The 20,931-nt window shown below is 45.0% G+C and overlaps 1 protein-coding gene across 4 annotated transcripts in view; it reads right to left on the reverse strand.

The window, feature by feature from the left end:
- Nucleotides 1-1,582: 1,582 nt before the first annotated feature.
- KCNT2 (potassium sodium-activated channel subfamily T member 2) overlaps nucleotides 1,583-20,931 on the reverse strand; it is a 1,626,062-nt gene continuing 1,606,713 nt past the window's right edge. For all 4 annotated transcript variants that reach the window (XM_075322033.1, XM_075322031.1, XM_075322032.1 and 1 more), the window contains one exon: nucleotides 1,583-2,087. In XM_075322033.1, coding sequence (XP_075178148.1) covers nucleotides 1,976-2,087 — 112 coding nt within the window. In that variant the 3' untranslated portion in view covers nucleotides 1,583-1,975. The remainder of the gene's footprint in view (nucleotides 2,088-20,931) is intronic.

The raw sequence follows: 20,931 nt of genomic DNA on the forward strand, positions 1-20,931 counted from the left end.
CTGTATCCCTCTGCAAAACATCTCACAATTTTGGACTTTTCAGAGCCTGTCAAATCTTTTTTCTGACACATTTTGCCAAAGGAAAGGAAGTTGCCTAATAAGTATGCACCCCTTATATAGGGTGTTGATGTCATTACACCACACCCTTCCTCATTACATAGATGAACATCATTTAATTTACTTAATTGGTAGTTGGCTCTCAAGCCTATACAGCTTGGAGTAGGACAACATGTATAAAAATTATCATGTGATCAAAATACTCATTTGCCTAATAATTCTGCACACAGTGTAGACCCTTGATGAGGGTTGGGAGAATTGAGGTATTTCTCCCAGTTGGATGCAATTACATAGTGCTAATCGGTCCACTAATCTTATAGTGTGGGCATGACCATAGGCTGTAAGCTGGCAATGTGCACTACATGTATCTGTGTGACTAGCACCTTATACAATTCTTTTCTGTGTGCCTGTGTAACACAAAGGGACAAGAGAAAATGGATAATGCAAACAGCGTTTTATTATCTGCAAAAGAACAGAACACCACAGCCATTGCAAAGCCAATGTTTCTGCCTGTAACAGCCTTTATCAAGGCTTTACGTATCATAAGGTTGGGGGAGAATAGACGAGTTGAATGTCTCAAGACCAAATCTCAGGCTACCTGCCGCTGCCACCATTGACCCTTGGGACCCAGTCCCCATCCAACCTGGCTACTCTTCTCACCCTTTCTACCTCTCCTTCTGACCCTGCATCAATATGCAAAGTTACTGCGATTACAAACACCTCACCTGAGATTTGGTCTTCAGACGTTCAACTCGTCTTCTCTCCCCCAAGCTTATGATACGCAACACCTTGATAAAGGCTGTTACAGGCCGAAACATTGGCTTTGCTATGGTTGTGGTATTCTGTTTTTTTGCAGATAATCAATAAAACACTGTTTTCATTATCCATTGTCTCTTGTCCTTTTGTGTGCTGGAGATTTCTCACAAATCTATCATATCACTAATCTCGTATATAAATAAGAAATAATGGGCCAAATATATGAACCTGTCTAAAAGAAAACCTTTTCGCTGCTAATAACAACCAAACAGATTGCAGCTTTCATTTTACCAGACCAGAGAGTAAAATGAAAGCTGTTGGCTTTTATGTGCAATAAAGAGGAATTTTTTAGACAGTTTTATACGTCTTCACCAAGTATTTTTTTAGTAGCATAGGAGGAAATAAAGATGGTCAGGGGTGGTGGAGCTCAGAGGGGAGAGGAGGAGTCTAAGAGCAGCCAGCCCAGGAGGGATACAATAGGTAATAATGTCATCCTGAAGTTCACAAGATATCAAAGACTGACACCTTTCTACACAGAAGAGTATATACTGATCTGGTTGTCAGACTGGAGATCACATGGCACTACTTACTATAATGAAACGGGGATATAAATTGCATGGGATGATATAAATTTAACAGAGAGAACATCGATGGTCAGAAAAGCATTATATGTGCAAAAATGAATGTTGAAGTGCTTCTATAATTGTAAGCTATCAAAAACATTCCCAGAATTGTAACAACAGTCTAAAAAAAACTTAGATGAGGCAGGTTAATGCTTTAATATATTTTATTAATTCTCAAAAATAACATTCAACTCTTAGAACAAAATACAGAACAATGTCACATTAGGAGGCTACAGTATAAGACACTCATGAGGACATTCAGTTCCAGTACAAGTCATCTGCAGCTTATACAGTCTAGAGATCCTACCTCAAGAGCCAGACCTTTCCAGCCTGAAAACCTACGCCAGAAAATAGAGCGGTAGAGAAATAACACTGACACAACAGCTCACAGACAGTAGCAATAACTAAATTTACAGTCCAAGTTATATATTAACAGACAGGTGTTGACTTGCACCTCCCAGCGATAGATTTGCTATTTTCATGGCTGAATGATGTTACCGTCACAAATCAGTTCTTAATTCACTGAAGCTGATGAAATATCAGAGCTGCGTGTCATCCCTAGAGTCTTGCCCACTTGTGTTGCAAAAGCTGCTTTTCCGGCTCGATGCATTGGCTGGAACATATGATAGTGGATCTGGTCTGATCAGGTAGCTACAAAGGACAGAAATAAAAAAAATATGTATTTTCTTACATTTAGAACTTATTGCCATAGAAAGGAAACTAAATCTCATTCCTTGAACTATTGGAGCTAAAAAAATGTAAGATGTATAGCTGTAAAAATGGCGTTTTGAAAGAAAAGAAAAAATTAAAAAGAATAACATATTCTTAAAAAAATAATAATAATTCAATAACAAAGATATTGAACATAAATGGTAAGCAAGTGGTTAAAAAGGAAAGAAAGACTCTCTCAATATTGTCAACAGCTTGTAACCAGGCTCTTGCTGCCAATGTGGACATAAGAGATGGCTACAAATTTTGGTTTAGTTGACAGTTTATACACAATTCTAGAGACTTGATCTGAGCAATCAGTATAAGGGCTCATTCAGACGACCGTTCCGTTTGTCCTGTCAGTTCCTGTTTTTTTGCAGACCTACTGACAGAACCATCTTTTCAATGTCTTTTGTGTAAGATCAGATCCACACGGAAGCAACAGATTGGATGCCGTATGTCCATGTGGTTATTATGGAACATGTCCTATTCTGTTCTGTAATAACGGACCATGACTCAATACAAGTCAATGTGTCTGCAAAATCCCCAGAAACCACATAGAAGCACTTCCATGTGACTTCTGTCGGGTGCCCCTGCAGTCTGTATCCCACTCTCGTGCCAAACCCGCGGCTGCTCGCACTGCAAAAAATAAGAAGCGCTGATAGTGTAATACCAACAGATCAGTGAGGTAGATCAGGAAAAATACACTCACCTGAAAAGGTTGCGATAGTCACAACCGCTGATAGAGCATAGGATGATGGCGTCTGCTGCAGCCCCACATGGATGTGCATACAAATCAGATTGAAGAGGGGGTTAATGCCGCACATCAGCCAAAATGAAGATGTAGCACGTTGATGTTATAAACGTATTCTTTCATTCCATCGGTCTACGCGTTTCGAGGATATACCTCTTCTTCAGGACCAGTGCATCAACATAGTATCATAGTACTATGTTGATGCACTGGTCCTGAAGAAGAGGTATATCCTCGAAATGCGTAGACCGATGGAATAAAAGAATACGTTTATAACATCAACGTGCTACATCTTCATTTTGGCTGATGCGCGGCATTAACCCCCTCTTCACTCTGATTTGTACACACTGCAGTGTATCAGCATCTGCCCGCACTTCAGTATGTCAGCATCCGCCCGCACTGCAGTGTCAGCAGCTGCCCGCACAGCAGTGTGCGAGCAGCCGTGGGGATGATGAGAGTTGCCATCAGGAGGTTAGTAAAGTTCATTACCTGCTGGGATGAATTCCTGCACTCCTGACATCAGCACTTGTCACTGACTTCTATGCCCACCGTGTTCTCACATAACCTCTCGCGGGCGGCCCGACACTGTGACTAGTGGTAACGTCACAGGCCGCTCGCTATACTTCGCTTGTGAACTCGGTGGTCATTGAACTCAGTGATGATCGCTGATGTCAGGAGTGCAGCGGCTTCCATCACCGCAGGTAATGTACCTAGCTAACCTCCTCAAGTCAGTGCTGGTCATGCCCTGGAGTGACCAGGGCTGACCTCATGATGTTAGCTCAGGGTCACTGCACTGCTGTCTCAGCCAATGGGCAACATTCTGTTCTTGATTGACTGGGACAGTGAGTAGGGATCGTCGTTGGACCCCCTTATTGGATTACGCCAGACCCAGATTTGTTTTTTCTTTCCAATAAATTGGTGAAAGTGGAAATGTTTTGGGAGTGTGTTTTCAAATAAAAATTTGTTTGTCGTCTATTTTTTTTATTACTGACTGGGTTAGTGATGTCGGGTTTCTGATAGACGTCGTGACATCAAAAACCTCTGGGCTTGATGTCAGGTGACATTACATAGCTGGTATAAACCCCATATATTACCCCATTTGCCACCACACCAGGGCATTCGGGATGAGCCAGGTAAAGTCCTGGGACTGTTGCATCTAATGGATGCGGCAATTCCATCCGGCAGCTGGCTGATATTTTTAGGCTGGGTTGGCTCTCAATGACGTGGGTTTCCCCAGCCTGAGAATACCAGCCAGCAGCTGTGAGGCTTTATTTTGACTAGTATCAAAATTGGAGGGACAGCACGCTGTTTTTTTTTGATTATTTAGTTATTTATTTTACTGTATGATATAGACCCACCCACCGGCTGCTGTGATTGGTTACAGTCAGATAGCTGTCACTCAGAGGGGGGGTGTGTCTGACTGTAACCAATCACAGATGGAGGGAGGAGTGAATATGTATGAGCCTAATGAGTGGCCGGCTCAGGAAGAACAAAGAGCTGCTGCGGGAGCAGTGTGACAGCTGCCCGGTGATCGATGAGTATGTAGCGCTTGCTCCTACCCCTTTGCCCCAGATTCTGTTCGCTATAGACTTTAAATGGGGACCAGCATCCGGCCAGATACCCTGGACTGCATGTAACTCACCTTCGCTTTTTTTTGCAGTCTGCAAAAGTCACACAGATGTCAAATGGAACATATACTTAACGGAATGGGACAGATGCGGTTGCCACACGGATGCAACATGGATGCATCCGTGGAAAAACAGGACCATTTTTTGCGGACCACAAAAATGGAATGGTCATATGAATGTAGTCTAAAGCAGATTCCCATCAGGATCTATGCTATAAACATCCCGATCTTCCACTTATTATTTTCCTTGTGCCTCTGCAAATGACTCCGTGGGCACCCAAGTCAGAGTTCTTACTGACAGTGATAAGATGATGGTTTATTTTTAGAGGAATATCAATGAAACCAAGGTTTTAACAGTAAATGCATGTCTTAAATTTAATCTTAGAGAGTGATAATGGGTCGTAATGACAATGTTACAATCAAGGATTAATGAATATAGCCTATAGGCTTTAGTGAGATGCTTTTTATGACTAGTTCACATTATTTCATTCAAGATAAATTACAATTTCACAGTTCACAGATTGAGTTTTACCACTTTTACTTCACCTGATTTACCAGATCAAGTTTAATGGACTCAGCTACAGTACAACCTGATCTTTTATTTAGTTGTTAGAATTTCTAGGACTCAGGGTTTCAATTATGGTAATTTTATACTTTCCACATTCAAAGATCAACTGTACACCATGATGCCCATACTGACTGCCATCTGGTGACCCAAGCTAAGCAGCCAGATACAATATCTGCTTATGAGGCTGTTGAATTTGCCTCAAATGACCCTTGGCCAGTCCAAATATTGCAGTCTATTTTCGAACTATATTTGGACTGTAAATGTCAGAAGTATAAAGCAGCCTCATTCCCATATGCTACAGGCAGTCATAAAACAATGGAGCGCCCTGACAAGAGCTAGTACAGTTAGGGATTCACCCCTTACTGCAAGACAGGAGACCCTCACCACTCAAAATTGGATCTCACTAAGCCACTGGCTCCTCCCATGTGGTTCCCCTGTGGTTGGGTGCTACAGGGGAATACAGCACCTTAACATCAAGGTGCAGTGCCCTTTGGTCACAGGTGAAAGAGAGAGGAAATGCAGAGTCTTATATTAGATTGAGTAACATTGACTCAGCAGCCCCTACCTTTATATTCCTGGGACTGTTTATATAGTAGGTCCATAGGGGGGTGGAGCCTAGCTGAGCGTGAGATGCAACGTGGTTGCCAGGACGACTGGGTGACAATTAGGGAGTTAACAGTCAGTGAGTAAGGAGCGACAAGAAGAGATGAGAGTAAATTGATGACTGAAAGAAGGGCTAGAAATAACATAAGCCCATCATCCTGAGCAAGGGTACCCCAAAAGAAAAGAAAAACACAGGAAAAGGGGTAACCCAGACGGAAAGGGGACGCTTTAGGTCTGGCGAGAGTTGGCTGAAGAGTTCAGGTTGACACCGGTATAACGAAACCGAGGAGGTTTGTACAAATACTGAGGTAAAAAAAATCCTCAAATACTCAACATGTGCACATGGCCTTAAGGATTGAAAAAAGCTTCTATTTGTTGCATCCAAATCTGGCTTTGACTCCTAAGGCCATTTCCACACAGTGAGTGTGTGGTAAGTTTTACACCTCAGTATTTGTAAGTCAAAACCAGGAGCTGAACAATTAGTGGAAAACTTTAATAGAAACATGGGCTCCACTTCACCATTTATTATTACCATCTCCTGGTTCTGGCTTCCAAATACTGAAGTAAAAATATCACCAAATACTCAACATGTGGAGATGCCCTAAAGCTACTTCAGAACAGTATAACTTTATTTTTCAAACACCTAATGAATAGTCTTAGGGCGGCTTTGCATGTTGCGACATCGCACGTGCGATGTCGGTGGGGTCAAATCAAAAGTGACGCACATCCGGCGTCACTTTCGACATCGTAGTGTGTAAATACTAGATGATACGATGAACGAGCGCAAAAGCGTCGTTATCGTATCATCGGTGCATTCACCGACATTTCCATAATGCCGGTGCTGCGACAGGTACGATGCAGTTCCTCGTTCCTGCGGCAGCACACATCGCTGTGTATGAAGCCGCGGGAGCGAGGAACATCTGCTACTTGCCGCCGCCGGCTATACGGAAGGAAGGAGGTGGGCGGGATGTTTACATCCTGCTCATCTCCGCCCCTCTGCCGCTATTGGCCGCCTGCCGTGTGACATCGCTATGACGCCGCATGACCCGCCTTAGGAAGGAGGCGGGTCGCCGGCCAGAGTGAAGGTCGCAGGGCAGGTGAGTGCATGTGAAGCTGGCGTAGTGATAATTTTCGCTACGCCAGCTATCACAAGATATTGTGCCTGCGACGGGGGCGGGGGCTATCGTGTGCGACATCGCAGCATCAGCTTGTGATGTCGCAACGTGCAAAGCCCGCCTAATTCATTAACACGTCAGATTTTATTCAAGATTTTACAGTGGGGAAAAAAGTATTCAGTCAGTCACCAATTGTGCAAGTTCTCCCACTTAAGAAGATGAGATTTGCCTGTAATTGACATCATAGGTGACCACAACTATGAGAGACAAAATGACACAACAAATTCAGATAATCACCTTGTCTGATTTGTCAAGATTTTTTTGCAAATTATGGTGGAAAATAAGTATTTGGTCAATAACAAAAGTTCATGTCAATATTTTGTTATATATCCTTTGTTGGCAATGACAGAGCTCAAACGTTTTCTGTAAGTCTTCACAAGGTTGGGACACACTAATGGCGGTATGTTAGCCCATTCCTCAATGCAGGATTCCTCTAGAGCAGTGATGTTTTGGGCCTGTCGCTGGGCAACACGGACTTTCAACTCCCTCCAAAGGTTTTCTATGGGGTTGATATCTGGAAACTGGCTAGGCCACTCCAAGACCTTCATATGCTTCTTACGTAGCCACTCCTTCATTGCCCTGGCAGTATGCTTATCATGCTGAAAGACCCAGCCATGTTTCATCTTCAATGCCCTTGCTAATGGAAGGAGGTTTGCACTCAAAATCTCACAATAAATGGCCCGATTCATTCTGTCATGTACATGGATCAGTCATCCTGTTCCTTTTGCAGAGAAACAGCCCCAAAGCATGATGTTGCCACCTCCATGCTTCACAGTAGGTATGGTGTTGTTTTGATGCAACTCAGCATTCTGTCTCCTCCAAACACGCAAGTTGTGTTTCTACAAAACAGTTCTTATTTGGTTTCATCAGACTATATGACATTCTCCCAATACTCTTCTGGATAATCCAAATGCTCTCTAGCAAACTTCAGAAGGACCCAGACATGTACTGGCTTAAGCAGGGGAACACATCTGGCACTGCAGGATCTGAGTCCTTGGCGATGTAGTGTGTTACTGATGGTAGCCTTTGTTACGGTAGTCCCAGCTCTATGCAGGTCATTCACGAGGTCCTCCTGTGTGGTTTTGGGATTTTTTCTCACCCTTCTTGTGATCATTTTCACGTCACCAGGTGAGATCTTGTGTGGAGCCCCAGATCGAGGGATATTATATCTTGTATGTCTTCCATTTTCTTATTATTGATCCCACAGTCGATTTCACCACACCAACCTGCTTGCCTACTGCAGATTCAGTCCTACCAGCCTGCTGCACGGCTACAATTTTGTTTCTGGTGTCCTTCGACAACTCTTTGGTCTTCACCATAGTGGAGTTTGGAGTTTGACTGTTCGAGGTTGTGTACAGGTGTCTTTTATACTAATAACAAGTTCAAACAGGTGTCATTAGTACAGGTAATGAGTGGAGGACAGAGGAGCCTCTTAAAGAAGAAGTTACAGGTGCGTGAGAGCCAGAAATTCTGCCTAATTTTAGGTGACTAAATACTTATTTTCCACCCTAATTTGCAAAAAAAATCTTGTCAAATCAGACAAGGTGATTTTATGGATTTGTTTTCTCATTTTGTCTCTCATAGTTGTGGTCTACCTATGATGTCAATTACAGGCCTCTCTCATCTTTTTAAGTGGGAGAACTTGCACAATTGATGGCTGACTAAATACTTATTTTCTCCACTGTATCAGTATTTATAAGCCAAACCCAGGAGTGATTCCAAAATATATGAGAGGGGCAAATCTTTCAATTATTGTTTTCTATCTATTCTTGGCTTACTGTTATTGAAGAATACTGACCATTACTGATGTATGAAAAAGCTGTAGGGTATGTTTTAATGGAATATATTGGAGGGGAGGAAATTCCAATGTGTTTTTGAAGAGGAATTCACTTAATGAGAAGTGTTTTTCAGACATTTGGTTTGATACAGTCAAGTTTATAGTGGATTCTACAGAGAATATTCATAAAGAATTGACAATTTATGAGGTTTTGAAAACTTTGAAAGAAAAACAAATAAAATTATTTTCATGTGAACAGTAGATTATACAGATTAGCTTTGTCTTTCCAAAAAAATCCCTCTTTTTGGGATGCGGCTGTGTCTGATACCTTTCATTTGACCCGTATGTCTGCTGCTGGCAAGCGACACACTTGAATTGCAAATGTTGCTGAAGAACCCGGGAACAGTCTTGTTTTACATTAGACTGGCTAGGGACTTATGGGTCCACTCAAACATGGTGTCTGTCCTGTAGATCCTGGATGTTGCTTATCTGTTTTAATCAATTTTCTGCTTACAGCCTTGGGCAGGCCAACTTCTTATTTAAACCCCCAGTCGCTACTTCTAGCTGCCAGTTCTAAGTTTAACATACCCTGGTTCATACTCCTTTTACCGCCTCCTACTCAGCTAGTTGGATTACTGTTACTGATCTTGGCTAGAGTTGAGCGCGGTTCGAGGTTCGATGTTCTCCAGTTCTAGGCTTGAGTGATTTTGGGGGCTGTTCTAGATCAAACTAGAACTCAAGCTTTTTGCAAAAGCTCGAGAGTTTTAGATACGTTCGAGAACGGTTCTAGCAGCAAAAAAACCAGCTAATTCATAGCTGGCTTTCTGCTGTAATAGTATAAGTCACTCTGTGACTCACACTATTATGACATTTCAGTGTATAGTGTGCGGGAACAGCGCATTCAGATCACTGCTGTATGGATAATGGCGATCGCCATTTTTTTTTTTTTCCTTGTCTTCCTTCCCTAAGCACACGCGTGTAGTGGGGAGGGCCAGCATGTCAGCCAATCCCAGACACACACACAGCTAAGTGTACTTTTAGCCAGAGAAGCAACGGCATGTGTGATAGGATGTCCATGTCACATGTCCCTGCATTATAAAAACGAGTATCTGCCCGTCCGGACGCCATTATCTCTTCTGCGTCCTTGGTGTCAGACATCACTGGCGCAGCTCCGTCCTGAGTCCTATCGCCGATACTGCTGTATGCGCTCCATACACAGCGCTGGACAGCTTAGGGATAGCACTTTCTATCAGTCCTTTTAAGGGCTCGTACGGGCAGGGTCAGAGCCATAGGTGACAGGTCCTGAAAACAGAGACAGCGTCTGTGTAGCTAAGGTCAGGGATTTCCTCGCTGCATTTCCTCATTAGGAGGGATAGAAAGGCAGGCTTCCATTCCTCTACCCAGAGACCCACAAACCTGCCACTGTACCCTCCTGCCCTTTGCACACTCCAACTCATTATAACTAAGCCATTATACCAGCAAACACTGAGTGTACCTAGTGGCATCCTAAACAAGGCTATTGGACTTTTGTATAGTCCCACTAGTGCAAAGATATTTGCAGCACGTCTGCCTGCATTGCACACTCAAACTCATTGTTACTAAGCCATTATACTAGCAAACACTGATTGAACCTAGTGGCATCCTAAACGTGGCTATTGGACTTTTGTATAGTCCCACTAGTGCAAAGATATTTGCAGCACGTCTGCCTGCATTGCACACTCAAACTCATTGTTACTAAGCCATTATACTAGCAAACACTGATTGAACCTAGTGGCAACCTAAACGTGGCTATTGGACTTTTGTATAGTCCCACTAGTGCAAAGATATTTGCAGCACGTCTGCCTGCATTGCACACTCAAACTCATTGTTACTAAGCCATTACACTAGCAAACACTGAGTGTACCTAGTGACATCCTAAACGTGGCTATTGGACTTTTGTATAGTCCCACTAGTGCAAAGATATTTGCAGCACATCTGCCTGCATTGCACACTCAAACTCATTGTTACTAAGCCATTATACTAGCAAACACTGAGTGAACCTAGTGGCATCCTAAACGTGGCTATTGGACTTTTGTATAGTCCCACTAGTGCAAAGATATTTGCAGCACGTCTGCCTGCATTGCACACTCAAACTCATTGTTACTAAGCCATTATACTAGCAACCACTGATTGAACCTAGTGGCATCCTAAACGTGGCTATTGGACTTTTGTATAGTCCCACTAGTGCAAAGATATTTGCAGCACGTCTGCCTGCATTGCACACTCAAACTCATTGTTACTAAGCCATTATACTAGCAAACACTGAGTGAACCTAGTGGCATCCTAAACGTGGCTATTGGACTTTTGTATAGTCCCACTAGTGCAAAGATATTTGCAGCACGTCTGCCTGCATTGCACACTAAAACTCATTGTTACTAAGCCATTATACTAGCAGACACTGCTGCCAGTTTAAGGGCCGTAGTTGCATTGTCAGTGATAATTATTGTTGTTTATTCTGCTGTTAATAAAGATAGACCACCGCTGCAATCTACACCACCTCTCAATTTTTACTACCACATTTTAAGTGCACAATCTTGTCGCAATCAAAATGAGTGGCAAAATGACAGATGCTGGTGGAAAGGGGAAGAGGCGTGTTGGAAAAGGAAAAAAAGGGTTTGTCCGTGGGGAAGGTGGCAAAGCTCCATTGACATCTGCTGAAGATAGACCATCTACCAGCAAAAGTAAGATGTCTACTACTTACCGTGGACAATCCGATGTGCTCCCTTTTTTACGGACACGGACAACTGGAACAAAGGTAGATGATTGCCAAAAAAGGAAAATGCTTGAATGGATCTCAAGTGGTCCAACAAGTGCCCTCTCCGCCACCTCAACAACCGCATCCAAAAAACACCAGTCCTCTGAGTTGTCATCCCAATCAAACTTGCTTTCTCCCAGCTCTGAAGTCTCCATCCGCCCTGCACAGTATGGTGGAACTGAGATGGCTGAGTCTGCAAAGCTGTTCAGTCACACTATAGCCTGGGAATCAGAGGTCTGCTCCCAAGCTACAGTGAGTACAGAACAGGAAATGGTCTGCAGTGATGCCCAGAACCTTTGTGATTCTGATTCAGGCCATGAGGACCAAGTTTCTGAGCATAATGTTGACCCTTTGTCACAAACTGTAACACCTGTTGTTATAGACAATGAGGAACATACTGATGACGATCAGACGCAGATACCAGATTGGGATGACAACTTAAATATTCGGTCAGGGCAAGAAGAGGCTCGGTCTGAGGGTGAGGGGAGTGCAAATACAACAATTGATGAGGAAGTTCTAGATCCCACCTACTGTCAACCCACAGTCAGGCACTCGAGGAGGTCAACAGAGGTGGTGGAGGAGGATGCAACTGATGACAAAGTTACCTTGCGCCTTCCTGGACAGAGTCGGAGTACTGGTAGCACGTCTACAACTGCATCCTCAGTCACCACTCTGCCTATGAGCACTAGTCGGGGTGGATCAACACGTCGCCTGCCCTCTAAGCCTTGCCTAGCCTGGTCCTTTTTTGACATAGCAAAAGATCGCCCAAATTATGTGATCTGTAAAATCTGTCATGGTTCTCTTAGTAGAGGTCAAAACCTCAGCAGTTTGACAACTTCTTCCATGAATCGTCACATGAATAAATATCATATGTCCCGGTGGGAAGCTCACCGTGCTGCAATGCGGCCTAGCGGAGCGAACCATCCACCGCCTGCCCCTTCCAGTGCATCCGCGTGCTCTTCATCTTCTAGGACTGTGGGGACAGCTGTCACACCTGGTTTTCCACGCACAACTTCCACCACTGTAACCGCAACAGGCAGTTTGCTTGGTAGGTCGTCAGTTGGTTTGGAAGGGGAAACAAGTGCGTGTGTACAGCTCTCTCAGACATCGATAGCACCAACTTTGGATAAAGGCAACATCATGTCTACGCCTGCACTTTCCTCACAAAGCTGCATTTTTCCAGGGACACCCTACTCAACACCGTCTACACACAGCAGCCAGATCTCTGTCCCTCAGATGTGGACAAATAAAAGGCCATTTCCTGCGACCCATGACAAAGCTAAGAGGTTGACTTTATCCCTCTGTAAGCTCTTGGCTACCAAAATGCTGCCTTTCCGCCTGGTGGACACACAGGATTTTAGAGACCTTATGTCTGTCGCTGTGCCCCAGTACCAGATGCCCAGTCGCCACTACTTCTCTAAGAAAGGTGTGCCCGCGCTACACCAGCATGTCACACACAACATCACCGCTTCCTTGAGAAACTCTGTGTGTCAACGGGTGCATTTCACCACCGATACTTGGACCAGTAAGCATGGACAGGGACGTTACATGTCACTGACTGGGCACTGGGTAACTATGGTGATAGATGGTGAAGGGTCTGCTGCACAAGTCTTGCCGTCCCCACGACTTGTGTGTCAATCCTCTGTCTGTCCAAGTTCCGCCACTGCTTCTGCCTCCTCCACCTCATCTGGGTCCTCCACCTCCGCCCCAAGCCTGCCTGGTCAGGCCACCAGTGTTCTCACTGCGCAGAAGGAATCACGCACCCCTCATTACTATGCTGGCAGCAGAGCGCAACGGCATCAGGCGGTCTTTAGGTTGACATGTCTTGGGAATAAGAGTCACACAGCTGAGGAGTTGTGGTCAGCTCTGCGGTCCGAGTTTAATAAATGGTTGTCTCCACTCAACCTGCAGCCTGGTAAGGACGTGTGCGACAATGCTGCAAACCTGGGTGCGGCCCTTCACCTGGGCAAGGTGACACACGTGCCTTGTATGGCTCACGTGTTGAACCTTGTTGTCCAGCAATTCTTAACACACTATCCCGGCCTAGATGGCCTCCTGAACAGGGCACGAAAACTGTCTGCTCACTTCCGCCGTTCAACCGCTGCAGCTGAGCGACTTGCATCGCTCCAGAAGTCTTTCGGCCTGCCGGTTCATCGCCTGAAATGCGATGTGCCGACAGGCTGGAATTTGACTCTCCACATGTTACAGCGACTGTGGCAGCACCGTCGAGCCCTGGTGCAATACGTCATGACATATAGCCTGGGCCAACGAAATGCAGAGGTGGGGCAGATCACCCTGATGGAGTGGTCTCAGATCAAGGACCTATGCACCCTTCTGCAGAGTTTCGACATGGCGATGAATATGTTTAGCGCTGACAATGCCATTATCAGCATGACAATTCCAGTCATTTACATGCTGGAGCACACGCTAAACACTATTCGGAGTCAGGGGGTGGGACAACAGGAAGGGGATGAACTACAGGAGGATTCATATGCGCAAGACACAACAACATCACCAAGGTCCAGACGTTCATCATCACCAAGGCGGCAGGCATGGGACCATGGGGGACAGGGATCAGCAAGGGCGCATGGTAGCAGGCGAGATGTTGTGGAAGGTGCAGGAGAACATGAAGAAATGGAGGACGAACTGACCATGGACATGGAAGACTCAGCGGATGAGGGAGACCTTGGTAAAATTTCAGTTGAAAGAGGTTGGGGGGAGATGTCAGAGGAAGAAAGAACGGTTAGCACCTCTATGCCACAAACACAGCGTGGACTTGGTCCGCATGGCCGCGCAAGACACATGAGCGCCTTCTTGCTGCACTACCTCCAACATGACCCTCGTATTGTCAAAATTAGAAGTGATGATGACTACTGGCTTGCCACACTATTAGATCCCCGGTACAAGTCCAAATTTTGTGACATAATTCCAGCCATAGAAAGGGACGCACGTATGCAGGAGTATCAGCAGAAGCTGTTACTCGATCTTAGCTCGGCTTTTCCACCAAACAACCGTGCAGGTGCAGGGAGTGAATCTCCCAGTTGTAACTTGACAAACATGGGACGGTCTCGTCATCTTCAACAGTCTACCCGTACCAGTAGCACCGTATCTGGTGCTGGTAACAGCAATTTTATGGAATCTTTTCATAATTTTTTTAGACCGTCCTTTGCAAGGACACCAGAGACAACAAGTCTGACACACAGTCAACTGCTGGAGAGGATGATACAGGAACATCTCCAAATGAACATCGATGCCATGACTTTGCAAATGGAGCCCTTGCTCATTTTGGGCTTCAAATCTTGAAAAATGGCCAGAGCTCTCCAGTTACGCCTTGGAGATTTTGTCGTGTCCAGCTGCCAGCGTTGTCTCTGAACGTGTCTTCAGTGCTGCTGGGTGTGTGCTGACAGATAAGCGCACGCGTCTGTCCAGTGACAATGTGGACAGACTAACGTTCATCAAAATGAACAAGTCATGGATCCACAAGGAATTTACTACCCCTGTGTCATCCTGGGGAGAGTAAATGCTTGTGGATTTGGAATGTGCTTGATGCAAATCAAAACATCCTGTTTGCAACTAGGGCACAAGTGCTGCCACTAATGGGGTGTCTGTGTGGCCCAATTTTTTGAAAAAAGGGAGACTCCGCTTGGAGTAACCCTTGCTTACATTGTTTTTAAAAGGAGCCAAGATGAACAAGTCATGGTTCAGCAAAGACTTTATCTATCTACCCCGGTGTCATGCTGGGGACGGTTAATTATGGCGTATTTTTGAATGTGCTTGATGCAAATCTAGCTGTGAAGTGTACAACTGGGGCACAACTGCTGCCACTGAATGGGTGGGTGTGTTTGGGGCCCAATTTTTGGAAAAAAAGGGAGACTCCGCTTGGAGTAACCCTTGCTTGCTGTGTTTTAAAAAAGGAGCCAAGATGAACAGAGCTGGGATCAGGAAAGACTTTATCTACCTACCCCGGTGTCATGCTGGGGACGGTTAATTATGGCGTATTTTTGAATGTGCTTGATGCAAATCTAGCTGTGAAGTGTACAACTGGGGCAAAACTGCTGCCACTGAATGGGTGGGTGTGTGTGGGGCCCAATTTTTGGAAAAAAAGGGAGACTCCGCTTGGAGTCACCTTGCGGTATATTACATGATTTTAGAAGGGCGTGCCATGCCTATATCTGTGTGTCCTCTTTTTCCTTGTCCAGCTCTTTTGTTTTCGCATGAGTATATGTCCTTGTCACTTTCCCATGTGTTTGTGTTGTGTTGTGAGTTGTTTGTCACCTTTTGGACACCTTTGAGGGTGTTTTCTAGGTGTTTTTATGTGTTTGTGATTGCCTGCCATTGTTTCCTATGCGGTTCGAGTTCGGTTCGTCGAACTTTCGACGAACCGAACTCGAACAAGACCTCCATTCGACGAACCAAACTCGAGCCGAACCACGACCGGTTCGCTCATCTCTAATCTTGGCATTCTCCTTACTCCAATTTCTTGTGTTTTCCAATTTTGTTCCTGACTTTATCCTCTTGGATGCAGGCTGACTTACTGTCTTGTTGACCCGTCTATCTGCAGCTTGCGCCTCTGGCCAAAAACCAGTCCTTAGATATAACCAAGTGGGCCATGCAAAAGTTGAGCTCTTTGTACAAGGGTTTAAGAGTGAATGCCATGGTTCCCGTGATATCTGCTTTGTAGCATGGCTAGTGCAAAGGGTGAGCTGCCAGCCATCCATGTATGAGGGGGTGAGAGTATATTAGTGAGCTTTATCCACTGTGAACTGCTGCAGTGCGTTTATTTGCTGTTCATTGTTTATTGTATGCATTGTTACTGACCAGATACAGATGTTTTGCACTGCATTCAACTGTTTGCTTACTATAGCAAAATCTCAAAATATACTGGACTTCGAGGATTGAGGAGGCAATGTGTTTGAGCTGCAGGGAAAGCGAGAGGTGTGCGTAACGGAAAGGAGCTGACACAGAAACACTTAAGTGAATTAGGAGAAGATTTGTGTTAGAGTTTAGTGAGGAGGACCGTGACGCGTGTGAGCAGCATCCTGTGCCAGAGATCAACATTCTGCAGTTGCTGTCTGGTTACTGGTTCACCGTCAGAGGATCTCCAAGTCTTTGTTTATGGCAGCTGGACACCATAGTACCTGGGTATGGTAGGCTTGGCCCAGGACCGTGTGCACGCTACACTTTATGTTTTGGTACCAAAACATCTAACTATTCTGGGTAGGCCAACTACAAACACACATAGTAAGACTTGCCGGCTCTGCTGTGTCAATGTGCAGTTACATTTAAAACCTTAAAGGGACAGCACCACACGTTTGCATTGACTGTTGCTCTAGAAGATTTCCAGGACTGTGTTGCTGAGCTGCGTAGTTTGCTTTTCCACTTTTACCATCTGCCTTCTCTGCGAGTCTTCATCAATTAAGGGTATTCAGGTGGTTTATGGGATTTGTTTATGTTTAGCTGGATAAGTTGTGAATTCTTGTGCTGCACCACTGGTAGGGCGTATTCACGCACACACAATTATTCTAGCATCCCAGAGGAATTACTAGGTATTAGGCAACTGTTCATACAGTCCTTTGGTTAGGCAAAGGTTGGTGAGACGGTGACATTAAGGCCTTAGGCCTTGTATTAATATTGTTCTGTTTTTGTAAAGTAAAGCAATCATTTATCAATTCAGCTGCCTTGAGTCACTTTCCTGATGTGTGGTTTTGCTGTATACTGGGGAGCCCACCCTGTACTCGACTTACACATGGACAATCGATTTTGCATACCCTTAGAGCTTTTACAAGTGTCTACAAGAAGATTGACCCATACTTGATTGTTTTCCAAATTCAGAGGTTTGGGAGGTTATAATGGTCATAATGCCAAGGTTAGTATTTGGATTTCTGAAAAGGATATATTCAATAGGTCTAATCCTTAATCTACACAGACTTTATAAAAAAATATTCTTCTACTCATTTCTCTGTTTTTTGATGGCAACAAAAATGTACTAATGTTGTTTGCACTGAATGTGAAGAGAGATGTAGAGACTAGAGATGAGCGAACCTCTAGAGGCTCGAGTTCGGTTCGGTTCATCGAACGGAGGCCGCGTTCGAGTTCGGTTCGGCAAGCCGTTCGACGAACCTCTCGAGCCCCATTGAAACCAATGAGAGGCAGTCACAAACAAAAAAAAACACATTAAAAATGTACACATACAGTTAATAAACATTGCCTTAACACTTACCTGTACCCGCGATGCGTCCTGCACTCTGTCTCCTGCCGCTTTTCCTTCCGATAATCGCTGCATCCTCCCGGTAACCAGCACTGATGATAGGACCTATCGTGAAGTCAAAATAGCCATGTGACCAGTCACGTGTCTATTATCTCATTGGCTACAGACTGGTCACATGGCTTTGACGTCATGCTAGGTCCTGTCAGTGCATCTCTCCAATACGCGGTGATCGTTTGTGTATCTCCGTGTATCGGCGACATGCTCTGGCACACAGTCGACTCCCCGTTCTGCTTCCCCGTTCCGTTATTCACCGGCTGCCACAGCCGGTCAATAACGGAGATCACTGTTGCTATAGCAACGCGCCTGTCAGTGGTGATGTCAACGCTCACAGCACGCAGCGGCATCAGGAATCACGTGATCAAAGCACCGTTGCTATGGTAACCCATCTGTCAGGGGGGACGTCACCGCTTACAGCCAGCAGCACTGATCACTCATGGAGTGAAAAGACTGCACGGGAGCAGCAGCGTCTTTCTCCCATGCAGTGCTGCTGATGTATCAGAGCTGCTTGGGTTGAAAGAGAAAGAAGACAGAAGACCATGGATTGTAGAGGGATGCGAGGGAGTAATAAACATGGAGTCTCTAAGTGTGTCTGTGTATTTATTTCTATTAAAGTATTTTTTTCTCTGTGTGGTGTGTTTTTTTTAACCCTTTATTGGAGATTCTTAATGGCCGGGTCAAACTTGCCTGACATTAATAATCTCTGGCTTAATACTAGCTAGTAAAAGAAAGCTAGTATTAACTCATCATTACCCAGCGACCCACCTGGCTTCAGGGCAGCTGTAAGAGTTGGATACAGCGCCAGATGATGGCGCTTCTATGAAAGCGCCATTTTCTGGGGCGGCTGCCAACTGCAATTCGCAGCAGAGGCGCCCAGAAAGCTAGGGCTAACCTTTGCTGCGGATCCAATCCCCAGCTGCCTACTTGTACCTGGCTGTACACAAAAATGGGGCAATGCCCATGTCGGTTTTTTTTTAATTACTTCATGAAATTCATTAAATAATTAAAAAAAGGGCTTCCCTATATTTTTAGTTCCCAGCCGGGTACAAATATGCAGCTGGGGGTTGGGGGCAGCCGTACCTGCCTGCTGTACCTGGCTAGCATACAAAAATATGGCGAAGCTCGCGTCATTTTTTTTGTAGTTTTTTGACAAAAAAAATAAAAATGCTTCCCTGGATTTTCCATTGCCAGTGAAGGTAACACCAAGAAGTGGGGGTTAGCAGCCAGTAGCTGCTTGGATTACCCTTAGCTAGCAATACAAAAAAATGCAGCAGGAGCCCATATATATTTTTTTTAATTATTTATTTAAATAACTAAAAAAAAAGAAGGGCTTCCCTGTATTTTGATTCCCTGACATCACAGTGCTGTAAAAATAAATCATTAAAAAAAAATGACGTAGTGCTCCGCGGTATTTTTGATTCTCAGCGCAGATAAAGCAGACAGCTACGGGTTGCCATCCTCATCTGCCTGGCGTTACCTTGGCTGGCAATCAAAATACAGGGAAGCCCATTATTTTTTTTATTTAAAAAATAGTTAAAAAAAAATGACGTGGGGGTCCCCCCATTTTTGATAGCCAGGTAGGGTAAAGCAGACGGCTGTAGCCTGAAAACCACAGCTGGCAGCTTTACCGTGGTTGGTGATCCAATGCGGAGGTCACCCCAGGCTCTTTTTTTATAATTACTTTATAAATATTAATAATTACAAAAAAAAGTAGGGTCCCCCCCAAATTGGATCACCAGCCAAGGTAAAGCAGACAGCTGTGGTCTGGTATTCTCAGGGTGGGAAGGTCCATAGTTATTGGCCCTTCATAGCCTAAAATTAGCAGTCCGCAGGCACCCCAGAAGTGGCGCATCCACTAGATGCGCCAATCCTGGCACTTCACCCCAGTTCATCCCGTGCCCTGGTGCAGTGGCAAATGAGGTAATAAATGGGGTTAATACTAGCTGTAAGGTCACCTGACTTCAAGCCCAGCAGTTTGTGATGTCATGGCGTCTATCAGATACCCGACATCACAAACTGTCAGTACTAACAAAACAAATAGACAAAAAAAATGCATTTGAAAAAACACTCCCCAAAACATTCCATCTTTCACCAATTTATTGTAAGGAAAAAAAATAAGGGGGTCCCACTACGACTCTGGACCATCTAGAATATGGGGGTACACGCTCAGGGAACGTATCCCACATTTTCTAGGAGTGCAGACCCCCCATGTGAGGAGTGTGGGTGCAATGAATCTGCACCCACTCTCCCCGGGTCCACAGCAGCAGAGTCCATGTCGTAACTGTTGCTACCAAAGCTGCAATGCCCTGCTCATGAGGTAAGGGCATGCCTAATCAGGAGAACTATTCTACATTTCACAATATTGGTATTTGCTGATATTATTGCTATTCCACCTACTATATATTGGGGATAGGATCTTGGAGATGGAATACCCCTTTAAGTCCAGTTATGACGCTGAATGAATACTAAACAACAGAGCTCGCTATTTAGACATGTTTTCTTGTGGCTTATAACGGACTCTCATGTTTGGTAGTCGTTCAGCAGGGCAACTATAAAAGCAAATCCCTCCATTTGGAAATGTAGTATAGCTCTCCTGATCAACTATGTTCCTTACCTCATGAGCAGGGCATTGCAGTAGCTTACAGATGCATGGTTACCACCACTCACTGTGTCTGAACACAGAAACTTGAGCTGACAGCCGCTCTGTGCATACGGCAGCGTCTATTGTGAAGGAGGGGGCCGTGGGGGATCAACGCTGCACAGGTACCGTGGGACACTGGGGAACACCGGTGGGGTCATAGGGGGTGACCTGGCAGGGCCTGGGGAGGAGTTCTCTGTTGCGTGTGTCATGGCACATGCGACAGAAATCAGAGGAGTAGGGTGAATGCGGCCGGCGTGCTGCTGTGCGCGCCGCCATCTAGGATTTTTCGGGAGGGGTCGGGGGGGGGGGGCACTTTGGCGACACCGGGGGACTGGGGAGGAGATTTATCTCCCATCTGAAATGTTTGTTTATGCCAGATGGGAGATAAATAATTTTTTACCGGTGCTGTCATTTACTGTAACGTGATCACCGGTATACGGTGTATACCGGTGATCACGTGAGCGGTTAACGGAGAAACCGATCTGATTCATGATCTCCAGGGTCTCAGCTACTCCTGAAACCCCAGAGATTTTCTGATGCTGGGGGGGCGCTATTCACTTATTTCTGCCTGCTGTTTATAAACGGC

Source organism: Anomaloglossus baeobatrachus, chromosome 8 (genome assembly GCF_048569485.1).
Source record: "Anomaloglossus baeobatrachus isolate aAnoBae1 chromosome 8, aAnoBae1.hap1, whole genome shotgun sequence".
Taxonomy (NCBI): domain Eukaryota; kingdom Metazoa; phylum Chordata; class Amphibia; order Anura; family Aromobatidae; genus Anomaloglossus; species Anomaloglossus baeobatrachus.